Below are 26489 nucleotides of genomic sequence, written 5' to 3'. Positions count from 1 at the left end.
CCCACCCTTGCCCCGAGGAGGGCCACATTGGCTTCTGAGCTCATAGTGCAGCTGCATCCCTGTTCATTCCTGTGTGCCTCCCACCTCCGGGGTGCTGTTACTGACAGTGCTCCCCAGCAAGCGTGTGTAAAATCTGTGTCTATTTCTTGGAGAATCTGACCTATAATAGATTAAAAGGGATTTCTGTATTTTTTTTCTTTTAAATTCTCTGTTGTCTTTTGTTTAAAATCAGACAAAAATTTAGGAAGAATAGTGCCTTTAAAAATGCTGTTAGATTTATGTTAGATTTTTTAATTCATCTAGCAGAAATGGTGTTTTTAAATGTCTGCCTTTAACGTGTTTGCTGTTTGTATTGTTTAAAGCACTGATCAAGTTTAAGGCCGAAGTGACCTGCATCACAGTTTACAAAACAGATGTGTTTGCCTTCAGAACTGAAGGATGGAGGACATAGTTTTTTCAGTACCAGAAAGGACATTTAAATAGATTTCATAAAATATTGTAAGCATTTTTTTTTTTGACAGTGTCTTGCTCTGTCGCCAGGCTGGAGTGCAGTGGCGTGATCTTGGCTCATTGCAGCCTCCACCTCCTGAGTTTGAGAGATTCCCCTGCCTCAGCCTCCTGAGTAGCTGGGACTACAGGCACACGCCACACACCCGGCTAATTTTTTTAATTTACTAGAGTTAGGGTTTCACCATGTTGGCCAGGATGGTCTCAATCTCTTGACCTTCTGATTTGCCCCCCTCAGCCTCCCAGAGTGCTGGGATTACAGGCACGAGTCACTGTGCTAGGCCAGCATTGTATTTTTATCATTTTTTATTTTATTAATTCTAAACCTAAACATTTATATATATGTCATTTTCTTCTAAAGCAGAATGAGGTTTAAACTATAAAAGATTCCCTCCCTCCCTCCCTCCTTCCCTCCCTCCCTTCCTTCCTTCCTTCCTTTTTCTTTGAGACAGAGTCTCACTCTGTTGCCTAGGCTGGAGTGCAGTAGCATGGTCTTGGCTCACTACAACCTCTGCTTCCTGAGTTCAAGCGATTCTCCTGCCTCAGCCTCCTGAATAGCTGGGATTACAGGTGTGTACCACCACACCCAGCTAATTTTTTTCTCTTATTACTAGGGACGGGGTTTTACTATGTTGGTCAGGCTGGTCTCGGACCTCCAGCCACCTTGCACTCCCAAAGTGCTGGGATTATGGGTGTGAGCCACCGTGCCAGACTGAACTGTAAAGGATTTTCTGAAATGTTCATGGAGACATTTCAGAATGCTCAAAAGGAATCACAGTAGTGGTAATATGTCAGGGTAAATACTGAAGAGTTAAGAAAAATGGAAAGTGTTAATAGTATGGGGTTTCTTTCTTGGTTTTACTCTGAATTAATAAGACACATTAGAGAGAAGGAATGAAGGTAGAGAAATTTTGAATAGATTAGAAGTTCTTACTCAGATAATGAGTTCTTTTCTAAGTAAATATTTGGTGTATTGAAAACAAGAAATTCACTTTGCAAATGAGTTTGTTTAAGGAAGATGCAAAATTAAACAGTTCTCCTCAACTCACTCAGTGGAATCACCTTATCAGAATCTTCAGTGGGTTTTGTAATCCTCATTTAGAGAAGTGTTGAGCTTATTTGACATTGGAACACGGTCTTAACATTTACTATAGGATGTTAGTACTTATGACCTTTCACAGTATGACAATTTTCCTATCTTTGTGTAACTGAACACTATCGATAAAGTTTCATGTTAACTGAGTGGTAGAGCATTTTCTTAAAAACATAGAAAGGAAACAAAAAGGTAGGGTGTCTATAGGCACAGAATACATACAGGCATACCTCATTTTTTGAGCCCTGCAGATACTGCAATTTTTACAAATTGAAGATTTGTGGCAACGTTGTGTCAGTTAAGTCTATTGTGCCATTTTTCCAACAGTGTGTGCTCGCTTTGGTTCTCTGTGTCACATTTGGTAACTCTTTACAATATTTCAAACTTTTTCATGATTGTTGTATGTACTGTGGTGACCTGAGATCAGTGAGCTTTGATGTTACTGTTGTAATTGTTTTGGGACTCCATGAATGCACCCATATGAGATGGCAAACCTAATTGTTGAATGTTGTATGTTCCCATCATTTTCTCTCGTAAGGCCTCCCTAGTCCCTGAGGCACAATATTGAAATGAGGCCAGTTAGTAGCCCTCCAGTGGCCTCTGAGTGTTCAAGTAAATAATAGTTGCAGGCTGCTTACTTTAAATCAAAAGCTAAAAATGATGAAGCTTAGTGAGGAAGACATGGTGGCAGCTGAGAAAGGTTGAAAGCTAGGCCAGTTTGCCAGGTGGTGGGTGCACAGGAAAAGTTATCAAAAGAGATGAGAAGTGCTGCTCCAGTGAACACACAAATGATAAAAAAAAGCGAAACAGCCTTATTGCTGATAACCTACTTGGTCATGGTGTATGATTCTTTTTATTTATTGCTGAATTCAATTTGCTAATATTAGTTAAGGATTTTTGCATCTATATTTATGAAGGATATTGGTCTATAGTTTTCTGTCTTTCTGCTTTGTCTTATTTTATCAAGGCAATACTGACCTTATAGAATAAATCGGAAAGTGTTTTCTGCTCTTTTCTTTTCTGGGAGAAATTGTGTAGAATTGGAGTTAATTCTTTAAAATTTGATAGAAATCTCCAGTGAAACTGTCAGGTCCTAGAGGTTTCTTTTTTGGGAGATTTTAAATGACAACATCTGTTTTCTTTTTCCCTTTTTTTTTTTGAAACGGAGTCTCACTCTGTTGCCCACGCTGGAGTGCAGTGGTGCAATCTTGGCTCACTGTAAGCTCCACCTCCTGGGTTCACACCATCCTCCTGCCTCAGCCTCCCGAGTAGCTGGGACTACAGGTGCCGCCACCACGCCTGGTGAATTTTTTGTATTTTTTAGTAGAGACGGGGTTTCACCATGTTAGCCAGGATGCTCTCGATCTCCTGACCTCATGATCCACCTGCCTCAGCCTCCCAAAGTGCTGGGATTACAGGCGTGAGCTACCGCGCCCGGCCTCTTTTTCCTTTGTTTGGCTTAACCAACACACGTCTGTTTGTCACAGTTCTGGAGGCTGAAGGCCCAAGATCAAGGTGCTGGCAGTGTTGGTTCTCCCGAGGCTCCTCCTGAGCTTGCACATGGCCTTCTCCTCCCTGTATCCTCATATGACCTTTCCCTCCAGGCCTACTGCAGATGCAGCTTTCTTAATAGTGACTGGTCTACTTAGATTCTCTAGTTTGCATGGAGTAGGTTTTGATAGTTTGTAGTGTTTGTGGAATTATTCCTTTTCTTATAAGTTGTCTGATTTATGTGTGTAGAGTTCTTTATAGTGTTTTCTTATTATCCTTGTGATGTCTGCAGAGTCTATAGTAAAAATCTTCCAGTTCATTCTTTCCTGATACTGGTAATTTGTCTTTGCTCTTTTTGACAGTTTAGTAAAGGTTTTATTAATTCTATAAATAGCTTCAAAGAAATAGCTTTTTGTTTTATTCACTTTTTCTGTTTCTCAATTTCATTGATTGTACTCTTTTATTTCCTTCCTTCTGCTTGCTCTGTGGACTTTGGTTTTCAAAAGTTTGACTGTAATGTGTATTTGTATGGATTTCTTTGGGATTATCCTGTTTGGTATTCATTCAGCTTCTTGAATATATGGGCTTGGGTTTTTGCTAAATTGGGGAAGTTTTAAACCATTATTCCTTTTTTTTTTTTTTTTTTTGAGATGGAGTCTCGCTCTGTGGCCCAGGCTGGAGTGCAGTGGCGTGATCTCGGCTCACTGCAAGCTCCGCCTCCCGGGTTTAGGCCATTCTCCTGCCTCAGCCTCCAAAGTAGCTGGGACTACAGGCGCCCGCCACCTCGCCCGGCTAATTTTTTTTGTATTTTAGTAGAGATGGGGTTTCACCGTGTTAGCCAGGATGGTCTGGATCTCCTGACCTCGTGATCCGCCCGTCTTGGCCTCCCAAAGTGCTGGGATTACAGGCGTGAGCCACCGTGCCTGGCCTTAAACCATTATTCTTGAGTGCTTTTCCAACCTCAGCCTCCTTCTACTCCCTCTGGCACTCTGATGACATCCCTGTTAGTCTGATGTGTCCCAGAGATGCTCTTTTTTTTTTTTTTTTACTTCAATCTATTTCTCCTCTGTTGTGTTCTGATTGGGTAATTTCTACCCTTTATATTCATGTTTATGGATTCCTTCCTTTTGTCATCTCCATTATGTTGTTGGGCTCATTCATTGAACTATTTAAATTGGTTATTGTATTAGTTCTGAAATTTTTATTTGGTTATTCTTTATATCTTGATATATAAAAAATTGAATGTATGTATCTATATACTTTTTACTGAGATTTTTCTGTTTTATGGTAGATACTTTATATTTTTTATTTATTTCAAGTATGTTCATAATTGCTTGTTGAAAAGTTTTTATGATAGCTGCTTTAAAAATCTTTCCGGATAATTCTAACATCTTTGCCATCTTTGTGTTTGTGTTTTTTGTTGTCTTTTCTCATTTAGTTGAGATCTTCCTGGTTCTTGGTGTGATGAATGGCTTTTGATCAAAAGCTGTACATTTTAAGTACTGTAAGACTGAATCTTATTTAAATCTCATGTTTTAGCAGACCTGCTTCTCGGGGGCTGCTTTATTGCTGCCAGGTAGAGGTGGAAGTCCAGGCTCGCCTTGAGCCTCAGTTGACACCCATGGTCCAGGTTTCTTGTCGCTGTGGAGGGAGTTGTGAATTTAGGTTCTCACTAGATCTCCACTGAAATCACCCTGTCTGAGAAGAGGAAAGGCTCTTACTTCTTCCCCCAGAGCCTCCGCTGATACTATGGTTGCCACTGAGACGTCCTGAAAGACTCACTCTCGGCTTGGTCTCAGTGGAATAGGGAGGGCACCGTATTTTCTGCTGGGTGGGAGTGGGGTTCTGGCTCCCCACACGGTCTCCATGGACACCACCCAGCGGGATGGGGGTGTTTTGTTTCCATCTGGCAGGGAAGAAATTCCCAGCCCCCTACTCAGTCTTACTCAACGGTGTTCTGAGGACCCGGCGGTGCCTGCTGAGCATGGAAATTCAAGCTCTTCACACTTGGCCTTTGCTGGTGTGAGGCTGAAGGTTTTTCTGTGGTGGTTCTCTGGAGTAGAGAGGTTATTGTCTAAAAATGATCTGTCTTGCTAGGTTGCTCCTTTCTTTCTTAGATTCTTTGTTAAAGCGAGCAGCTCTTCTCAGGGTCTTTTTGGTCTGCACTGATTGGCGCTTCCAGCTTGCCACCTTCCCCATTACCCAGTGTGGGATGTGTGAAGCAAAAAGGAAACCCAGGTCCTCCCTCAGGTGCTAAAGTTCCGTGCCTGTCTGTCTTCTCCTCACTCTTCAGTCTTCTTGTGTTTGCTTTGTATATAATGTCCAGAGATTGTAGTTGTACTTAGCAGGAGGAATACAGGAAAGAATGTCTACTCCATCTTCGAGAAGTGGGAGTCTTGTCTCCTGCTTTTGTAAGATAACAGGTTTAGATCTACACACACATTTGCCTGGCTACACCTCTGTTCTCCCTGTATCAGAGCACTTGTCACAGAATGACAGTGATTGTGCAAGTATGTCTGATCTCCTGTCGCCTGTGAGTATGCCAGGAAGGCCGGTCTTGATTTCAGTATTTCTCAGCACATAGTGGTCATTCACTGCCGGTTGAGGTGCGTCTGCTGCCCATTTCTAGCCATGTCTTTTCATAGGTGTGTGCAGCCCGAAAACCATCAGTCACCTGCCCAGGTACCTCAGGACACCCTCATCTTCCATATTGTGCCTGGAATTGCTGAACTTGGGCCACAGAGGGTTCTGCTTCCAGGCTGGCTTCGCCTGGAGGATAGTGGTTTCGGTGAATCTCCTTATCACCTGGTCCAACCGTATCATTTTACAGATGGGCAAAGGAAGGCCTAGGTAGGTGACTTACTGAAGGTCAGGTTAACAGCACAACTGAATTGAAATCCAAATCTCATGCAAGTCCAGTTCTCTTCTTTTGTTGTGTTTTTCTGCCTTCTTCATTCTGTAGCCTGAAAGTGGGGTCCAATTGTAGCTTTTGTTTGTTTTTTAGTAATTTTAAAACAGGGGGCATAACCACACTGTTTCATGTTTTGTTTTGTCTTTTTAATTGACTGTTAAATTTTATTGATTGCAACCTGGAGACCACAATTTTAATACATTACTAGAAGTTTCACAATTGTATTTCTAATGGGCCTGTTTCTTTTCAGCAGGCGTACGGCTATGGGCCATATAGTGGTGCGTACCCGCCAGGAACTCAAGTTGTCTATGCTGCGAATGGGCAGGCGTATGCCGTGCCCTACCAGTACCCATATGCAGGTAACTCAAGCCAGCCTTTCATTCCTCATTTCTGTCCATTTGCTGAGTAGACCAGAGAGACCTGTAAACATTTTTATTTTTCAGTTTAAGGTTAAGTGAGCTGTATTTTCTGGTTGTAGACCACATATCACTGTGTTACTGTGCTTTAAAAAAGCCTTTGGTAGTTTCATATTGCTCTGCAAAGCTAGAGTAGGCTTGATTTTTAGAACTTTGCTAATTGTGTCTGGATTAGTTCTCAGAGAATTTCGTACTTATTGGGATTCACTTACATTGAGAAGCAGCCAGAGTAAGAGGCCCATTTTAAGGGATGAGAGGGACCTTTCAGCTGTTCTTCTGGTGAGGTCCTTGGAAAGTTATCACTTCTGAGGTGATGTTCTGTTTCACAGTGGAGTAGAGGCCTGGAAAGGGCTTGTATTTATTCTGGGCTTGGAGTCTGTTCTTTCTGTTCTTCACCTTACATGAAACACATGGCAGGCGTGAGTAGCTGGTGTAGGGGTATCATGTCTGGGTCTCCTGGGCAAGGTGGTTGGCAGGGTGGAGGTGTGGGACCATGCTGGCCACTGCTGGGGCTGCAGTGAGGGTGGGGAGGGCAGAACTGTGGTCGATGGCCCCTGTGAAGTGAGGCTGGCCAGGCACAGTGGGCACAGCACCATAGCACAGGATGCACAGGTGGGTGGGCTGGAGCCAGAGGCTGAGCTCAGGAGAGACAGGAATGTGGGGGTTTGCAGGAGGAGGAGGAATCCCGGGCTGTGAGCAAAACTAGCATGGTGTCTCAGTGCAGAGGCAGAGGGAGGTGAGCTGGTACCAGAAGGGTGGGCCACTGATCGTGGTGCCCAGAGAAGTCAAGGAGGCCTCTGGTTACAATCTCAGATGGTGTCCTTGTAGTTGTTGGTGGTTGCTTTGGCTTTGGATGCATTTAGCACTTAAAACGGGTTCTGGAGTCTGGAGTAGAAATAGAGAAATTCCACAATGCTCTCTTCTGGGAATCTGAGGCACAGTCACTCAACTAGCAGGGACTTGGGAGGATCCTGCTTTGCTTGACTCTTTTTCATGTCAAGTTGAAAAACCATTAAAATAATAAAGAATTATGACAGATTAAATATTTGTCCATTGTCTTGTGAGTCTAGCACACATACTTTTGTTTGAATTACAGTAAGTCCTCACTTAACATCAACAGTAGATTCTTGGAAACTCTGAGTTTCTGTGAAACAACATGTAATGAAACTGATGTTACCGCAGATTAATTGATATAAACAAGAGTTAAGTTTCTCTGGCTTATTTCTGGTCACAAAAACATCACCACTTCTAATATTAACCATTGAAATTAATGTGAGCTATACATACATGTAAGATTAATAAAGACAAGTAAGATAATTATTTACCCAGTTATTTCAGTTCATGGCCATGGGTGGCTGGACCCTCTCCCAGCAGCTCCGGGCTCAAGGTGGGAATGCACCATGGATGGGATCCTATCTCATTGCAGGGCACACTCACCCACACCCCCTCACTCCGACTGGGACAGTTTAGACACGCTGATTCACCTCAGGGACACATCTTTGGGATGGGAAGGAACTGACCTATCCCAAGAAAACCCACGCAAACGTGGAAAGAACCTTCCCGCTCTGCACAGGCGGTGCCCTGAGGGGAATCGGTTCTTTTCTTCTTATTAATGTTATAATGAAACTACGTTAAATGAAACTATTATTTGAGGACGTCCCGTACTTCCTCCATATAAAATATTTTCTCCTTATAATCATGCATTTATGTTTCTAGTCTTGTTTTTAAATTATATGTATTGAATCCCAAGTGCTACGTAATACTCATAAGTATTTTTAGTAATTGCCTATTATATTGGGTGACGTGTTACTAAACCTTCCAGTATTGGCTGTTTTTTTCCTCTCTCTTTTTTTTTTTCTTTTTTTGCTATTGTAGATACTTCTTTGAACATCTTTAGTCATTTTCCTTTTTGTTCCTGTTGAATATGCATTAGAATATATTTCTTTTTTTTTTTTTTGAGATGGAGTTTCATTCTTGTTGCCCAGACTGCAGTGCAATGGCATGATCTCGGCTCACTACAACCTCTGCCTCCTGGTTTCAAGTGATTCTCCTGCCTCAGCCCCTCAAGTAGCTGGAATCACAGGCATGTGCCACCATACCCGGCTAATTTTGTATTTTTAGTAGAGATGGTTTCACCATGTTGACCAGTCTGGTCTCAAACTCATGACCTCAGGTGATCCATCCGCCTTGGCCTCCCAAAGTGCTGGTATTACAGGTGTGAGCCACCTTGCCCGGCCTAGAATATAGTTCTTTTTTTTTTCCTCCCCCAACTAGAATATATCTGTATATGCAGACAGGCCCTAACTCAGGATGGTTTGACTTAATGATTTTTTGACTTTACGATGGTGCAAAAACAATGTACATTTAGTAGAAACCGTACTTCAGGTACTCCTACCCCCATTCTGTTTTTCACTCTCAGTGTAGTACTCATTCAATTACATGAGATCTTCGACACTTGATTGTAGTAGACTTTGTGTTAGCTGATTTTCCCAGCTACAGACTGATGTTAGTGCTCTGAGCAGTTGAAGGTGGGCTGTGTTAAGGTATGATGTTCAGTAGGTTAGGCATATTAAATGCATTTTGACTATGATGTTTCAACTTACGATGAGTTTATTGGGAGGTAACCCCATTGTAAGTTGAGAAGCATCTCTATTAATACGTCAGAAAGCATAGACATTTTTGAGGGTTCTTTTGGATATGATTTAAAAATATAAATGCTTTCAAACATAAAAAATAGGGATGATGGTATAATGAACTATCATGTGTCCATCACTGGCTTCAGTAGTTACCACATCATGTCTAATCTTTTATCTCTACCTCAGCCTCCTTTCTCTACCTCTGGATTAGTTTAAGGGACATCCCAGATTTGTAATCATTTCAACTCTTAATATTACATTAAATCTGGATAGCATTTTACCAAGTTGATCCCAGAATGATTTACCAACTGATAATATCACTAGCAGTTACTGATGCTGTGGTTTATCTGTAATTCCATAAAGATTGCTTGTTGTGCTCTGAAAGTTTTGATAGCTTCAGTAAGTCTGAAGTGGAATCATCGAGTTACTTTAGTTTATATCCCCTTTTATGAATCATTTTCCTTTTGCACATTTTTCTGTTGGAATCCCATGGGGTGGTGAGTTTTAAGCCTTAGCCTTGCCACATGAGAGCCAGCCTCTTTCTCAGCTTCTTAGGGCAGTTGCCGCTGTTTTCTTACTGTACAGAGAGCACAGATACTGCGGACGTGGTTGTTTAGGGCGCTTCCAGAAATGAGTCCATCCTTGCCCTTAGCTCTCGTCAGTAGAGTAGAAGTAGCACTCTCACAGGCAGTACTCGGAATGCTTGCCACGTAAGGGGCTGGATCAGTGGGCATTATGCAGCCTGCCTCAGGGTGGTGACCAGGCAGCCCCCAGACCTGCTTGCTGTGGAAGGGTCAGCTGGGTTTGTGGTTGATACACAGCAGCTTGTGCTGACAACCAGATGGGTGCTTTGCCACCTCCATGCCATCCTGTCTGCCAGGGTCTCAGAGCCTAGAGCTAGTCCACAAGAACCCTCCTAGTCACGCACAGAGCTGGTTAAGGCTTTCTGTTGAGTGATTGGGACCAGTGGTTGGTCAGCCAATTGAGAAAGTACAGAGTACTGTAGACGTTCTATAAACATTGTGCTGTGATTTCACCCACTAGTGGGTGCTCGTTCGGCTCTCTCATCATGTGGGGTTAGGGTGTTTGCTTTGAGTTGGCTCCTTTGGTTGGAGTCTTCTATTTCTGTCTTGTAGAGACCATCCTCATGACACGTCATTGCACTGCAGTTTCCAGGGGTAAGTCCAAGAGCAGACTTCTAGATTTTGAGACTATAGTGCTCCCATCCTTCCATCTTTTATAGTTTTCTCCATTCCCTGATTTGATGATAATTTGTAAAAGTACCTTCCTTTATTTAGTTTTCCTGTAGTATCTTAGTTGCCATAGAAACTGTGTCTGCCTTTTTCTCATTCACATTTTGACCATTTATGTAGTATTAGTAAACTAGGCAATTAAAATAGTGTGACCTGGAAGCATCCACAGCTGATTCTGGCAAGGACTGAGTTCAGTGCAGGAGCAGAGCTGAGCAGGAGCCACAGGAGAGTGGCCTGGTCCTGCAGCCAGCGGACCTCAGCATGACCTGCAAGGGCAGGAGAATGCAGATTTTCCAGGAGAGCTTCTCATTAGGTCAGCTCACAGGTTTCATCGTGTTACATTTGGCTAGTTGGAGTTAACGTTACTGAATATTTTAAAATGTCAGGGCTGTGAAAGTAAATGCCATAATTCCCTAGTTTTGAAATTTAAACATTGCAAAAATAATCACTTGCTTCCAATACTGTTACCTGTACGAGATCAGCCCTTATATTTACAATGGTTTCATTGTACTACTCTGTGCCTTTTGATTTTTGTCATTCATCATCTTCTGTTGGATTTGAGGCATTAGTGGGTATAAATGCATACTGTAGCCAGAATGCCTGGGTTTGTGTGGCCTTAGTGTCCTTAACCATTGTGTGCCTCGGTTTGCCCATCTGCAGAATAGGGATAAGAGCGCACCCAGTTGAGTAAGAGCATTTCAGTGTATGTAGTGCTGCAAGTGGTTGGAAATGTTCACCTTTGTTATCACTGAGGGTTTCACTTCTGCTCTTCATCCACATGTGCACATCACTAGTGAGTAGTTTGTTTTTTTTCTTTTCTTTTTCTTTTTTTTTTGGGGGGGGGACAGAGTCTCACTCTGTTGCCCAGACCCTGGATTGCAGTGGCAGGATCTCAGCTCACTGCAGCCCCCGCCTCCCAGGTTCGAGCAATTCTCTTGCCTCAGCGTGGGATTACAGGCATGCGCCACTACCCCTGGCTAATTTTTTTTTTTTTTTAATTTTTTTAATTTTTTTTGGTAAATTTTGAAGAGACAGGGTTTCACTATGTTGGCCAGGCTGGTCTAAAATTTCTGGCCTCAAGTGATCCACCCGTCTCAGTCTCCCAGAGTGCTGGTATTACAGGTGCCAGCCATATAGCCTGGCCAGCCAGCCTTTGAACCATTAAAGGAATAGAGGATCAAGGAGGAAAGCTAACCCTATTAATACCTGAGCAGTTTGAAAGCTACTTAGCTACTAGGCATTGTAGCTGTGAAGCATGGAAGAGAGCAAACAGTACATTTCCAGTTGTAAATTTTAGTCTTGCAAATTAAATATTAAATTTGTCTGTGGTTTGTTTTTTTGAAGTTTTCACCTCTTAACATAAATATTTTTTCTCCATAAAGACATGTAGTAAAAAAGAGTAGGCTGGGCCGGGCGCGGTGGCTCACGCCTGTAATCTCAGCTCTTTGGGAGGCCGAGGCAGGTGGATTACGAGGTCAGGAGATGGAGACCATCCTGGCTAACACGGTGAAACCCCGTCTCTACTAAAAATACAAAACATTAGCCAGGCGTGGTGGCGGGCGCCTGTAGTCCCAGCTACTCAGGAGGCTGAGGCAGGAGAATGGCGTAAACCTGGGAGGCGGAGCTTGCAGTGGCCCGAGATCGAGCCACTGCGCTCTAGCCTGGGCGACAGAGTGAGACTCTGTCTCAAAAAAGAAGAAGAGTAGACCGGGCGCTGTGGCTCACGCCTGTAATCTCAGCACTTGGGGAGGCCGAGGTGGGTGGCTCACTTGAGATCAGGAGTTTGAGACCATCCTGGCCAACATGGTGAAACCCTGTCTTTACTAAAAATACAAAAATTAGCCGGGCATGGTGGCAGGCACCTGTAGTCCCAGTTACTCAGGAAGCTGAGGTGGGTGAATAGCTTGAACCCGGGAAGTAGAGGTTGCAGTTAGCTGAGATCATGCCACTGCATTCCAGCCTGGGCACAGAGCAAGACTCCATCTCAAAAAAAAAAAAAAAAAAAAAGAAAAAAAAAAAATCAAGTTATATGTGCAGATTTAAGGTTTAATTTAAAAATTGGTTTGCATGCATACTAAGAAGCTAATTTGCTTTAAGTGAGCATTTCCTTTTTGGGCTTTTGTTGGGCACTGTGTCTCTCCCATGTTCCCCATTTGTCTGCCACCCAGTAAGCATGGTGTGGAGGGCTGAAGTAGAAATCAAAGGCTGGAGTCTGAAAGCTTCTTTAGGGTTCTGCTCTTTGCAGATTAGGGACCTTGGCCCTTAGTGAGCTGAGGATCTTGGTTTCCTCCCAGTGCGATTTCAGGGATGTGGGCCACACGATGTGCCTGCTGTGGAGGAGGGCTGGGGTGCCAGTGTGACAGGAGACAGCAGATCCCTTTTGTGAAAGGAGAACTGGCACTTCGCGTGATGTTAAACTTCACAAACTGCTGCTTAGAGATCTGCTACTTTCCTTCTGTTTTAGGACTTTATGGACAGCAGCCTGCTAACCAAGTCATCATTCGAGAGCAGTATCGAGACAACGACAGTGACCTGGCACTGGGCATGCTGGCAAGAGCAGCCACGGGCATGGCCTTAGGGTCTCTATTTTGGGTCTTCTAGGGGCCTCAAGGTCTTGATGTGCATAGCTTCTGATAACCCTGTGTGCAATAATATGATTTGCAGGGCATTTCTGTTTGTGACAAATGTTTTTAATAATAGTTTTAATGGTTCCTTTGGAAGTAGTGATGTCATAATTGTAACTAATCCACATAAGTACCACAGAGAAAGGTTTGAACTGTGCTGTTGTGTTCAAACGCTGGCTCTCCGGGGCACTGGCTCATTCCAAGACTGTCCTTGTGCAACTCTCGGAACACCTTATTTGAGCATACCTGTTTTGAAAGGCATTTTCTTTTTAGAGTTAGGTGTAGTGCTTAAGGGTTAATTTATTTTCATGTTATGCAGGTAATATAGTGTTGTATGCCTAATGAGTGATTGTGGCAAGAAAAGCTATAGCTTTCCATTTAACTTTTTCAAACCACAGACCAGAACTGGTTGCTTGTTACTTTAGGAGTTGTGGGTTGGTAAGCTCCCAGGTACTTCCCGGGGCCATGGTGTGAGAGCCCCTGTCCTGCCCTCTGGGGCTCCACAGGCCCCCGGCAAGGCCTACGGCTCAGGATGACAGGGCACAGCCCGCCTTTGAAAAATGATGCTTCAGAAGTCTGCCTGACTCTAGCTGCTGCTTCTCACCTTATTCTGGTATGGTTTTGGTAGCCATACTTGGAGAACGTTTCCCGCATTGGGAATTGATTTGAGCCTGCAAGTTTGAGGGCTTTATCCTTTAAAACTTGGAGAAGCCGGAACAATAACAAGTGTGTGGAGGCAGATTTGCTTTATTCCAAGAGAGCTGTTTGAGTGTGTGTCTGCCTAAGCCTCCCGATAGCCTAGTTTTCTACTTGCTGAGGAAGTAATGTTAAAGGAACAGCGAGGGAGCGGAAGGAGAGCCTTAGTTAGGGCGTTCCCATTTCAGGCCTTCACGGGGTTGCGCTGTGCGGGAGATGCTCTCATCTCTCTGAAGGCCCATCCTGTGCAGAAGTGGGGCCTGTGACTGTTCACGGAGCACCAGGGCAGACCGTAGCTGAGCAGACTTGGGTTATGGGTGGGAAATGGGGCCCACAGGGACTGGCTCAAGGTACCACTCAGCCCGGCCAGGATCCCCAGCCTTGCTTTTGTTCTTGATCTCTTTGTGATAGAGAAGCTTAGAACATTGAATTTTGAGCCCCAAAATGTGTGAGTCTTTGGAAAAACCATTCCAGCCTTTCTGTCAAATGCTCTTATTTTCAATATTCTGATGTATGTATTTGAAATATTCACATTTCTGTTATTTCTTGTTTTTAAGCTCTGAATTATTCCAGTTTTCTGTCCCGCATGCTTTCAACAGTGTGCTTTTACAGAGGCAGTTTAGCACAGTGAATGTCCCTGCCCCACACTCCATATGGTCCTGTTGTCCTGAAAATACACTCCAGGTAGCACAGACTTGTTATTTTGCCTGGCTGGTTACACACATGCTGTCTTGCTTTGCTGCTCAGCCACCACCCTCTGAGGCCAACTTAGGCCAACCTACCTGGGACTCCATCTAAAGTCAGACGCCAGAGAAACTGAGTGGTGACCACGGGTCTGCTTTTCTCTCTGATCCTAGGGGACGTGTTGACATGGGAGTATCTGTTCCCACATGGAAGGATGTGTGTTTATCTCTCATCTCTGAATAGATGTAATATATGACAAGTCTAGTGTCCATGGTTTAAAATGTTGCTTTGAGGATTCTCCATCCTGTATAAGAAGAATGACTTTCTTCAGATTATAATCATTATTAAAGCTGTATGTACCCTTTACTTAAAAGCTATTAACAGTTTTTCATGTTGCACTGGTAATTTTGAACTTGGAATTGCTGGGTGAGAATTCCAGGAACCACAGAGTATTGATTTTTGCTGCCAAAATGCTATTGAGGCAGATGTTCCTGTGCTCCCTTGGCTGCTTCTGGCTGAAGGGGAGAGGTGTGGACTGAAGCTTGGGCACTCATGTGTGTCCCTTCCCCAGTCCCCATCCCAGTGGGGCCAGCCTCATTAGGCAGCCATAGATGAGCCTGGAACTTGACTGTCACTAGTGACTTGATCCTGGTGTAAAATGCATACTCGGGTAAGGTCACTCAGGTATTTTATTTCTTGGCCACAACTCCCATAGATGCCAATGTTTTGATAGCCTCGGTTTCTCAACGATGTCCTTTGTTTACAGTGCAACACTTCATATAAGTCAAGAAGTACTTGAGTTAGAAGAAACTTCTTATTCAGGTTTGAGTAAGCATTTTACTTCCATGTGTACTTTTAAATAATCCATACCTTGAAGAAGTTGGCCAGTGACATTATATACATGCTGATCCGGTTGTTCTTTTCATTCCTTGAGTCAGCTTCAGGGTCTTGGATATTAAAGAGGAGAGGGAGAACTGTTAATATTTCGGGTCATCATTTGTGAACAAGGCCAGACTTTGCCCATTTCAGGTTATCCAGGACTCAAGGTAGCCATCTGGATCATAAGAAGGTCCTGCAGTTGAGACAAAATGACCCAAGTGTATTTTCCACAAGTTTTGATCCTCTGTAATATTTCTTTTTCCTTCCCTAGTGTGTGTAGATGAAGGCATGGAATGCAATTCCACTTTCTCCCCAGAGTTGATCTTTTTGTGATTGCTTTCCCGTCTCTAGTATTCTGTTGTGTCTAGAGAACTGATTTTTTCCTACATATGCAGATTGTACATTTGTAAGTGAAAATGTCAATACATTAAAGCATTAACCTTAAAGCATGTTTCATTGTGACTTCTGTGTCTTTAAAAAATTACTTTGTAGTAACATACTCTCAGCTTTTTCTGCTGTCATGGATCATAAGAATGCCATTTATTGAGAACCTACCAAATGCTAGACTATATCGTCACATCAGAGACAACTCACTGAATTCTTAGTGACTCTGTAAGGGAGGTATTCCACTGGAGGGACCAAGGCCCAGAAGTTAAATAATTTACTCAGGAGCATGCAGGTAGTAGATCTCCACATCTGAGGTTAAAACGCCTTCTTGTTCCCTGTGCCATGTGAATATATGATTTCCACAAACAGGAGTGGCCTGTGTAGTCACACTCGGGATGGCTGTGAGAAAATGGACACTATTTTTCCCACCCAGACTCCCCGGCAGTGTGTGTCCAATAACTTCTCCAGCATCTTTGGATACATGACTTCTTTTTTTGTTATTTTTATTTTTTAACTTTTATTGGTTTTTTTTGAGACGGAGTCCTGCTCTGTCGCCCAGGCTGGAGTGCAGTGGCCTGATCTCAGCTCACTACAAACTCCGCCTCCCGGGTTCACACCATTCTCCTGCCTCAGCGTCCCGAGTAGCTGGGACTACAGGCGCCGCCACCACGCCTGGCTAATTTTTTGTATTTTTAGTAGAAACGAGGTTTTACCGTGTTAGCTAGGATGGTCTTGATCTCCTGACCTCGAGATCCGCCCGCCTCAGCCTCCCACAGTGCTGGCGTGAGCCACCACGCTGGCCAGTTATTTTTGTTTTAAAAAATCATTTTAGTTCCTGAATTGCCTCCCTCTCCTCTGGGCTAGCTTTTCTGGCTGCCTCCCATGTTGCAGACCCTGGCTGTGTGGTGATCGTGTTTGCCGGTTACAGTTATTTCTGGCTGCCTCCCATGTTGCAGGCCCTGGGTGTGTGGTGATGGTGTTTGCCGTTTACAGTTAAGTTGGGGGAGCCACACCCTGGAAGCTCTGTCTCTTGCTTTTGTTTGTTTAGAGAAGAATCCTTTGATGTTTTGCCTGGAGACCATGTTTCTGGAGGGGTTGGGCTGAGGTGGTGTCATCCACACACAGACTTTCTGGCCTATTCCATCTTCTCTGGGGCTGGCCTTCCTGCTTCCTCTGGCCCCTAGGGGTTTTGTTTTGTTTTGTTTTGTTCTTTTGAGAGGAGTCTCGCTCTGTTGCCAGGCTGGAGTGCAATGGCACGATCTCAGCTTACTGCAACCTCTGACTCCAGGGTTCAAGCGATTCTCCTGCCTCAGTTTCCTGAGTAGCTGGGATTACAGGCGCACGTCGTCATGCACAGCTAATTTTTGTATTGTTAGTAGAGACAGGGTTTCACCATGTTGGCCAGGATGGTCTCAGTCCCTTGACCTCGTGATCTGCCTGCCTGGGCCTCCCAAAGTGCTGGGATTACAGGTGTGAGCCACCGCACCCGGCCCCCTAGGGTTTGTTTTTTAACTTACTTTCGTGAATAGATTATACATAGCTCGAAAATTAACAACAAAAAGATACATTCAGTAAAAGGTCTTTCATCTGCCCAGTACCACTGATAGTGGTTTATCCTTAATGGGTTTCTTTATGCATTGTAAGCTAGTACAAGATGATTTTTCTTTCTTTTTTACACGAAAGTAGTATACGATATACAACAGTGGTGCTTGAATCAATCTCAGTATGATTTTACACTACTAAGTTTTTGAGCCCCCAAAGAGCTTTTAAAATGTGAATCAGCTGGGCGTGGTGGCTCACACCTGTAATCCCAGCACTTTGGGAGACCAATGCGGGCAGATCACGAGGTCAGGAGATTGAGACCATCCTGGCTAACATGGTGAAACCCCATCTCTACTAAAAATACAAAAAATTAGCCAGGCATAGTGGTGGGCGCCTGTAGTCCCAGCTACTCGGGAGGCTGAGGCAGGAGAATGGCGGGAACCCGGGAGGCGGAACTTGCAATGAGCCGAGATTGCACCACTGCACTCCAGCCTGGGCGACAGAGCGAGACTCCGTCTCAAAAAAAAAAAAAAAAAAAAAAATGATTTATATCAATATATTAGAAAATAAAATTGAGATTTACAAAGTAATAAACCCATTGTATAGTGATATTTATTTTTATTTAATTTTTTTTTTTTTTTGTGAGAAAGAGTATCTGTCACCCAGGGTGAAGTGCAGTGGTGTGATCTTGGCTTACTGTATCCTCTGCCCCCCAGGTTCAAGCAATTCTCCTGCCTCAGCCTCCTGAGTAGCTGGGATTACAAGCACCTGCCACCACGCCTGGCTAATTTTGTATTTTTTTTATTAGAGACAGGGATTCATCATGTTGGCCAGGCTGGTCTCAAACTTCTGACCTCAGGTGATCTGCCCGCCTTGGTCTCCCAAAGTGCTGGGATTATGATGTGAGCCACCCAGAGTGACTTTTTTTTGAGGCAGTTTCACTCTTGTTGCCCAGGCTGGAGTGCAATGGCGTGATCTGGGCTCACTGCAACCTCCGCCTCCCAGGCTCAAGCGATTCTCCTGCCTCAGCCTCCCGAGTAGCTGGGATTACAGGCACCTGCCCCCATGCCCGGCTAATTTTTTTTTGTATGTTTAGAAGAGATGGCATTTCATCATGTTGGCCAGGCTGGTCTTGAACTCCTGACCTCAGGTGATCTGCCCGCCTCGGCCTCCCAAATCACTGGGATCACAGGCGTGAGCCACTGCACCCGGCCTATAGCGACATTTTAAAAGAACGTAGAAAACTTATTCTTCAAAACAGAATCAGTGAAGCATGACATTGTTTTCACATCACAATTTTCTTTAGTGCCATGCTTAGTAGAAGACAGCTGGATTTTCATCTTTGCATTCCAACTGTCGTGACGCTTTTTGGTTGGGATATATGAAGGATGTACATCCTTATACTGTTGTGTAGTTGGAAAGGGAGCACCTAGCGGACCCCGTAAAAGGATCCTGGGCAGTCTCAGGGTCCTTGGGTCAGACCTTAAAAACTTCTCTGTATGTTGTTCTGTGCCTTAATTGTTCACTTAACATACCTGATATTTCCATATCAGCACTTAAAGAACCTGTTTATTCGTTTTATTTGTCCCATAATTTATCCAATACCATTTTGACTTTTTCTATAGCTAACAATGCTAGGATGTACCAGTTACTCCTGGTTGGGGGCTCCTCAGTGTGGTGTGGAACTAGTCGGTGACTAAAGGTTCCTGCATTGCAGCTCACAGCTCACCTCCAGGATCACCAGGACGTAGAAGCGGAAGTCAGCGCTGTACACACAAGGTTAACACGAGGTCAGCTGCTGTAGTAAGCCACCCCAAATCAGCAGCTGAATGCAGAAAAAGCTCTATTTCTTGTCTCGTCTTTTTCTTTTTTTGAGACAGCGTTTCTCTCTTGTTGCCCAGGCTGGAGTGCAATGGTGGGATCTCGGCTCACCGCAACCTCCACCTCACAGGTTCAAGTGATTCTCCTGCCTCAGCCTCGTGAGTAGCTGGGATTACAGGCATGCACCACCACGCCCAGGTAACTTTGTATTTTAAGTTGAGACAGGATTTCACCATGTTGGTCAGGCTGGTCTTAAACTCCCAACCTCAGGTGATCCGCCCGCCTCGGCCTCCTAAAGTGCTGGGATTACAGGCTTGAGCCACCGCACCTGACCGAAAAGCTCTATTTCTTGTTCAAGTCGCAGTCCATTGTGGGTTCAAAAGGGATGAGAGTCCTCTGCTCCAGGCTGTTGTTCAGGTACCAAAGCTGCTTTTCTCTCTTTGCCTTGGAATCCGCTGTGGGAACTTACACAACCTGCTGGAAGAAAAGGCAGTGAAGGCGGGACGCGGTGGCTCACGCCTGTAATCCCAGAACTTTGGGAGGCTGAGGCGGGTGGATCATGAGGTCAGGAGATTGAGACCATCCTGGCTAACACAGTGAAACCCCGTCTCTACTAAAAATGCAAAAAATTAGCCTGGTGTGGTGACAGACACCTGTAGTCCCAGCTACTCGGGAGGCTGAGGCGGGAGAATGGCATGAACCCGGGAGGCAGAGCTGGCAGTGAGCCGAGATAGCACCACTGCACTCCAGCCTGGGCAACAGAGCGAGAGTCTGTCTCAAAAAAAAAAAAAAAAAAAAAAGACAGTGAAGACACACCATCCTCAGCTCTGGAGTGGCGCTCCCCTTCCAGTGGTGAGCTAATCATGTGGCCTGGGCTCAGTGCTTGAAGTCTGGGAGGTGTTGTCTGAGCTCAGGAAGAAATGGCCCTCACCTCAGCTGCTGATAAACGCAACAGTTAATGACAGATCGTGATTGTCAAGTATCGTCAATGCTCGGTGGAAGCTGGGTTTATACTAACTTTCCTTTGCAGAGTTTTTACTGATTCATAAAGCCAGTGGTTGCATATTACAAGCAGATCGTTAGTTCACACAACACAAATGTCATTTGGTCACGGATATTTTTGTTGCTGTTCGATCGTTTCTTTCCCTACTTATCAACTGGTGTGGATGGACCTAGAGAAGATGTTCACCCTTTCCAGCAAGGAATATAGTTCCTTCATCCGTTTGTCCTTTATTAAATTAAAGTCATGCTGAGGACGACGCGTTATTGCCCTTGGTTGTCCTGCTGCCCCTTCCTGTGAGCAGCCTGTAAGTTCCTGCCCGATGCTGAGTGCCTGTCTGTGTCATCTTACCCACCAGAGGAACAGAGTCCAAGCCTCACGGGTGGTGTGCCGTGCCTGGGGAAGCGGGCGTGAGTGTGTCATGTTTGAGCAGGTGCTTTAGGAAGCAGAGGGGGCTTCTGCAGCCTTCTCATCCTTTTCCCCACTGCAGGAGCTGCTCCCTCCCCTGTGGTCCCAGATAGGACTCATGCGGCAGAGCCTTCACAGCTGCCCCTCGGGCTCCGTGTCATGGAAGTCAGGGGGAGCATTGTTTGCCGTACAGCAAAGCTGACCGGGATGAGCTGCCACCGGGTGCTGTGCCAGGTGAGGGGGCACAGCAGTCAGCGAGACCATACTTGGAGAGGGGGCAGTGGGAGCACTGCCCAGGCCTCACCAGAGTGACGGGTCCGGATAACAGCCCACTATGTGGGGTCCAGCTTACACCACACCACGTGGGGTCCAGATTACACCCCACCATGTGGGGGTCCAGATTACACCCCACTATGTGAGGTCCAGATTACACCACACCACATGAGTGACGGGTCCAGATTACACCCCACTATGTGGGGTCCAGATTACACCACGTGGGGCCCCAGATTCAGAGCTTGCCCTTCTGAGCCTTTTCATCTCTGTGAATGACGGGAGGGGAGGGATGACGCCAAGCCCACAGGGCTGGTAGAGGACTAAGTGGCCTGAGTGTGTGGGAAGGCCGAGCGCGGTGCTGGGCACACTGAGTCCTCTGTAGGACTTCCTTCCTCTGCTCCTTTTTCCCTGAGCTTCTCTTTTGTTATTTGTAAAACTGGGTGACAGTTGGTGTCTCCATAGCCCTTGAGGATGAGACCATTCCCTTCTTGTTCTCATGGCCAAGGAAGGCCCTGCCACGCCTGAGCTTTGCAGGTGGGAAAGGCTTCCTCTGCCCCTCCAGGGAGTGTAAACATGGAGTCTTGGCATTTCTGTATTCCCAGGACCCTTTATTGGTCTTTGCATAATGCCCCACTTCTACTCTTCTTGCAGAACTTTCTCCCTTCAACCACTAACCTAAGCTGGTGGATGCGGGGGTAACGAGGCACGGTGGCAGTGATGTCTGGCCTGAGCCATCACTGGGCATCTACCAGCTGTGTGCTGTGGGGGGCAGCTCGCCTCTGCGTTTCCCCTTTTGTTTACGACAGGTGCAGTAGGAGCACCCTGAAAGACTGTGATGGGCATTCGCTGAGTCAGCACAGACGGGAGGCACGGAGAGTGGTGCTGGGAACCTTTGTAACTACTGACAATACGTGTTTCTCATGATGCAGGCTTACAGATGAGGCGACAGGCGTGGTGTGCCAGCCCTGAGGCACCTGGACAGGTCTGAGGTCCTGCTTGGCTTGGTGGTTGGCTCTGGGACCTGTGGGACCCCAGCAGGCAGGGAGCAGGCAGTGTGGGCTGGGCTGGGGCAGAGGCTACCCTGGCACCTTGCTCTCATTTTACCTGGTATTGGGGGCACAAGTTGGCCACCTTGCCAAGGTCTTGGGAATCCTGAGGACTAAACTCCAGTGGCCAGGAGCAGGTTAGAAATGCATTTTCCTGGGACTTAAAGCCACAACGTCCTGAGGGAGTCTGGGGTGGCCCGGGTCTGCATTTCCGCCTGCCCTCAGGTGATTCTGTAAAGCCTTGACTCCCCTGGTCCTGGCCTCCAAGCTCCGCCCTTTCTGAGACCTCTGCCTTCCTCTCTCCTCTCCCTCCCTGCTCACCTAACTGACCTCCGCTGAGCTGCTGGACAGGTGTCCCCTCCTCTAGGAGGCCTCCTAGCCTTCCCTCCAGCTCAGCACAATGCTGAGAGAAGCGACACTGGACAGTATGGCCTCCTCCCCTCCTGTGGTGCGACTGAGCCCAGGGACAGTCACTGGCCAGTGGGAGGAAGGAAGGGGCCCAGCACTGGCTTTGCATGGCTCTCTGGGCATGCCCCTGCCTGGGAACTGGGAAATAGGTCAGAGGCAACTCCTTCTGGGCCCCAGGGGAGCTGGCAGCTCCACCAGACCCTCCACTGCTGTGTCATCAGAATGGCAGTTCTCAAACAGGGTCATCTCCAAAGGGCAGTGAGCTAGGTGCTCCTGTGCAGCACCCCAGGCAGGCCCTGCCCCGTTCTTTCACTAACCTGTCAGAGGCCAGGTGAGCAGCTTGTGTGTTCCTGGCTCAGTGCCTGGGCAGGTGTGCTGGGCAGGGCCCATTCTCAGGAGCTGTCTTGCCTGCCTGGTGCAGACAAACCCAGGCTGTGACCTGCTCAACGGATGTGCAGCAGGGACCCTTAGGGAGGTCTCTGGGGCTGCACTGATCTCAAAAGGTTATCACTTCTGTGGGCACGGATGTGGATAGTGTGGGAACATGGCCTTTCCAGCCTCGGTGGCCTCCTCTATAAGGAAGGTATAGTAATATACAGTACCACCTGGTAGGCACCCAGTAGGAGCGCAGACATCCCTTCATTCCTTTCTCAGACCCATGGCTTGGTCCCGGACCAGCAGCACAGCAGCCTCCGGGAACCTCTTGGAAATGCAGATTCTCCAGCAATTCCAAGTTTTCCAGCAGTTTCCCGAGTCAGGGACAGCACTCAGGGTGATGCCACTGCAGGTTCAAGTTTGAGGACCACTGGTCTAGAATGGACTTGCTCTCTCCCCTTCCTCCTTCCTCTCTCCCGCTTCCTGCACTCCTGCTGGCTGGCACTTCCTCCATGCAGCTGCTGGTTTCTGAGGGCCGCCACCAGGTGTCAGGGCAGCCCCAGGAATGTTCCGGCTGTCCCACCTTCCCTGCCAGCCTGGCCTCTGCTGCCTCAGGAGGTGTCCTGAGAAGGGAAGTGGCTTCCCGAGCTTCTCACAGGATGAATGTTTCCCTGTGCTTTTCTAACTGCTCAGGGTGAGTCATCTGGGCCTGAAGGCGGTGAAGGTGGCAGATATGTCAGCATCCTGTGTGGTGGGGACAAGGACAACCCCACAGCACCTAGTGGTATGTTATGAGATTTAGGGGGCACACCCAACTCCTCCTCTACTACTCCCCTAAGTCCTAAGTCCTCACTCTCTTATTCTGCCCTAGGAGGCTTCTCCAACCACCCTGCTCTGTGCCCCATTGTGACTCTGGCCAGGGCCTCAGACCCTCCACCCAGTCCAGTCCTCGCAGTGGGCCTCCCAGGCCTGTCCTGCTGTGCCAATGCTGAGGCCGACTTTGGGCTACTGGTCCAGGCCCTGCCCAGTCCTGTGACTACACGTCCCTAACCGCCACCACAGGCTTGGTGGGCCACAAACCTCCTCCTGAACACAGCCCATAGCCCATGGCTTTGCCCACGGTCCCCTCCCAGCTTGCCCGCTCCAGCTCCCCTGAGTTCAAAGCCAGCCCACACCTTCCCATGCGCTGGACACCCTCCCCGGCGCTGGTGCAGGAGGCTGAGTAGGGCAGGCAAGGTCTCCGCCTGCAGCCACACCAACCCAGTGGCTACCCTCCCAGCAGGGCTGGGCAGAGCATCGGGAGGACTGCCCGGATCCGGAAGGGCATATGCTGGATTCCAGGCGAGGAGCTGCTGTGCTAGGCCCCCAGGCGTGCTCAGGTGGGAGTAGCTATGGGCCATGGGCTGCGGGGGCAGCTAACAAAACAATACCATTAAAAATGGGCAAAGGACAGAAATAGAGACATACAAATGGCTAAGATGTATATGAGAAAATGTTCAACATCATTGATCAGGGAAATGCAAATCAAAACCACAGCGAGATATTATCTCACCTCACTTAGAATGGGTATTATTAATAAAACAAAAAATAACAGATGCTGATGAGAATGCAGAGAAATGGAAACTCTGCTACACTGTCAGTAGGAATGCAAATCAGTACAAGCATGATGGAAACAAGTATAGAGAATTCTAAAAACACCGAGAGCTATTGTATGGTCCAGCAATCTCACTGGGCGGGGGGTGGGGGTATGTGGGGGAGGGGTATTCTTCCAAAGGAAAAAGTTCAGTGTAACAAAGGGTAACTTGCATGCTTGTGTTTATCACAGCATTATTCACAATAGCAAAGATACTGAGTCAATGCAAGTATTCAACTGATGAATGGATAAGTAAGATGTACTAAATATACACAGTAGAATACTATTTGGCATAACAAATAATGAAATCATGTCATTTTCAGAAATAAGGGTAGATCTGGAAGTCATTGAGTAAAATAAGCCAGGCACAGAAGGACAAATACCGCAGGTTCTCACTCACATGTAGGAGCCAAAAAAAGCTTGATCTCATGGACCCAGAGAATGCGATGGCAGTACCAGAGGCCGGGAAGACGGGGTGTGGAAGGGAAAATGAAGAGAAGTTGGCTATTGGGTACAGACCTGCAGTTAGAAGAAATAAGCTGTAATGTTTGACAGCAGACTATGGTGACTAAATAACAATATTATGTGTAAATATTCGAAGTAACCAGAATACACATTTTATGCATGTAACAAGCATTTGTATTAAGGAAGGAGACCACTACTACTCCTGCTGCCCTCCTCCCCCCACCTTGCCTAGTTCAAAGACAGGAGAAAAGAGAGAGAGAAACAAAAGTAAGATAAATAGCCAGACAACCTTGGCACCACCACCCAGTCCTAGGAGTTAAACAAAGTAATAATAATAACATCAACCCCTGGCCTAAACTACTTGTGTTATCTGTAAATTCCAGACACTGTATGAAAAAAGCATTGTAAAACTTTTTGTTCTGTTAGCTGATGCATGTAGCCCCCAGTCACATTTCCCATGCTTGCTCGATTTATCACGACCCTTTCACGTGGACCCCTTAGAGTTGTAAGCCCTAAAAAGGGCTAGGAATTTCTTTTTTGGGGAGCTCGGCTCTTAAGACGCGAGTCTGCCGATGCTCCTGGCCGAATAAAAAACCTCTTCCTTCTTTAATCCGGTGTCTGAGGAATTTTGTCTGCGGCTCGTCCTGCTACAGTATGTACCCTACAAAGAGGTAAAATATTATGCGTCAATAAGATGGAGAGGTTATGCCCCAGCCTCGAGAGAGGGGCTCCTTGGATCCGCACAGCACATCCTGCCCACCTGCATCCTCTGCCCCACTGTGCTGGTCATATCTGGGCCTTCATGCCCCGGTCCCCAAGGCAGGTGGTGCTGACTCAGGTAACCACACTGTGGATCTGGCTGTTGGTGGCCCAGAGGGTGGGTGCTAGAAGCTTCCTGCTCTTCTTGTTCCACTGGGACCAGGTGGAGCCAGGCAGTGACAGGGTACCATCCTCTTGACCAGATCCTGGAACACAGGAGTGTCACCTGGCCCCTCCTCATCCCAACTTAGTGCCCAAAGTACCCCTGGGCCCGGCATGGCTGGGCTGGAACTCGGGGATGCAGCTCAAGCCTTGTGGCATCTCTGGGTTCTCTGTCCACTGAGGGTGCCCTGGGACCCAAAGCTGCCGGGAAGAGATTGGCTTATCCTCATGCCTGGCACCCCAGACTGTCCTTCCTGGTCCATTGCCCTGGTCACATTCCCCAGGGCAGCTTAGGGCTTTGTTTAGGGATTTACCGTAGTCAAGTGCCTAATAAGTGCTGAGACCTGCAAGGCCATGTGGGCAGATGGGAGGTGCTCTTCGGTGAGCACCCCCAGCAGCCAGCAGGGCAGTCCCCCACCCAGGCGTCTCGTGCTCCGCTTGTTTGACTGTTACAGCACTTCATGTCAGGGACAGCACCTCCCGTCCCTCCTGTCAGGAAGGACACAGACAGCAGGTGCCTGGGGGCAAGGCATTTGCCAGGTAACTCAGGCTGCGAGTGCTGGAGCCGGGATTTGAACCCGGATCATGGCACTCTGTATGGGGCAATGGAAGATATGGGGATGTCCATGCAGGAAGGAAGGGCAGCGCGGTCCCACTGAGCCCAACTGGAGGAAACTGCTCAGCCTGCAGCTGGGGGGAGAGACCAGGAGGTCAGGCTTCCCCTTGCTTCCTGGTTCGGGATCACAGAGGGACAAGGAAATTTAGTGTGTGTGTCTTTTTTCTTTTTGTTTCATTCAAAATTTAGTTTATTATCAAGCAAGAGGAGCTTATGCAGCAGGAGGGTTGAGGTGCCACTGCCCTGGTCCAGCTCAGACGCCAGCACCAGGGAGGCGGGAACAGTGTCGTGTTCCCAGGATCTGCACAGGGGGGTGACTTTCTGCATCTCCCCATCCGTGGGAGGTGCTCCTCCAAGCCTCCTCTTGCCAGCCTGGACACAGCAGCCTGCACCTTGACCCTATT

The 26489-nt window shown here is 46.7% G+C and overlaps 1 protein-coding gene across 1 annotated transcript in view; it reads left to right on the top strand.

Moving 5' to 3' along the window:
* Positions 1-22225, top strand: part of LOC139356003 (uncharacterized) — a 57073-nt gene extending 34848 nt beyond the window's left edge. Inside the window, exons 5-6 of the mRNA XM_071068732.1 lie at positions 6253-6361; positions 20431-22225. Coding sequence (XP_070924833.1) covers positions 6253-6361; positions 20431-20660 — 339 coding nt within the window. The 3' untranslated portion in view covers positions 20661-22225. The remainder of the gene's footprint in view (positions 1-6252; positions 6362-20430) is intronic.
* The last annotated feature ends 4264 nt before the right edge of the window (positions 22226-26489 follow it).

Source organism: Macaca nemestrina, chromosome 9 (genome assembly GCF_043159975.1).
Source record: "Macaca nemestrina isolate mMacNem1 chromosome 9, mMacNem.hap1, whole genome shotgun sequence".
Classification (NCBI taxonomy): domain Eukaryota; kingdom Metazoa; phylum Chordata; class Mammalia; order Primates; family Cercopithecidae; genus Macaca; species Macaca nemestrina.
This window is presented reverse-complemented; position numbering and strand designations above follow the sequence as displayed.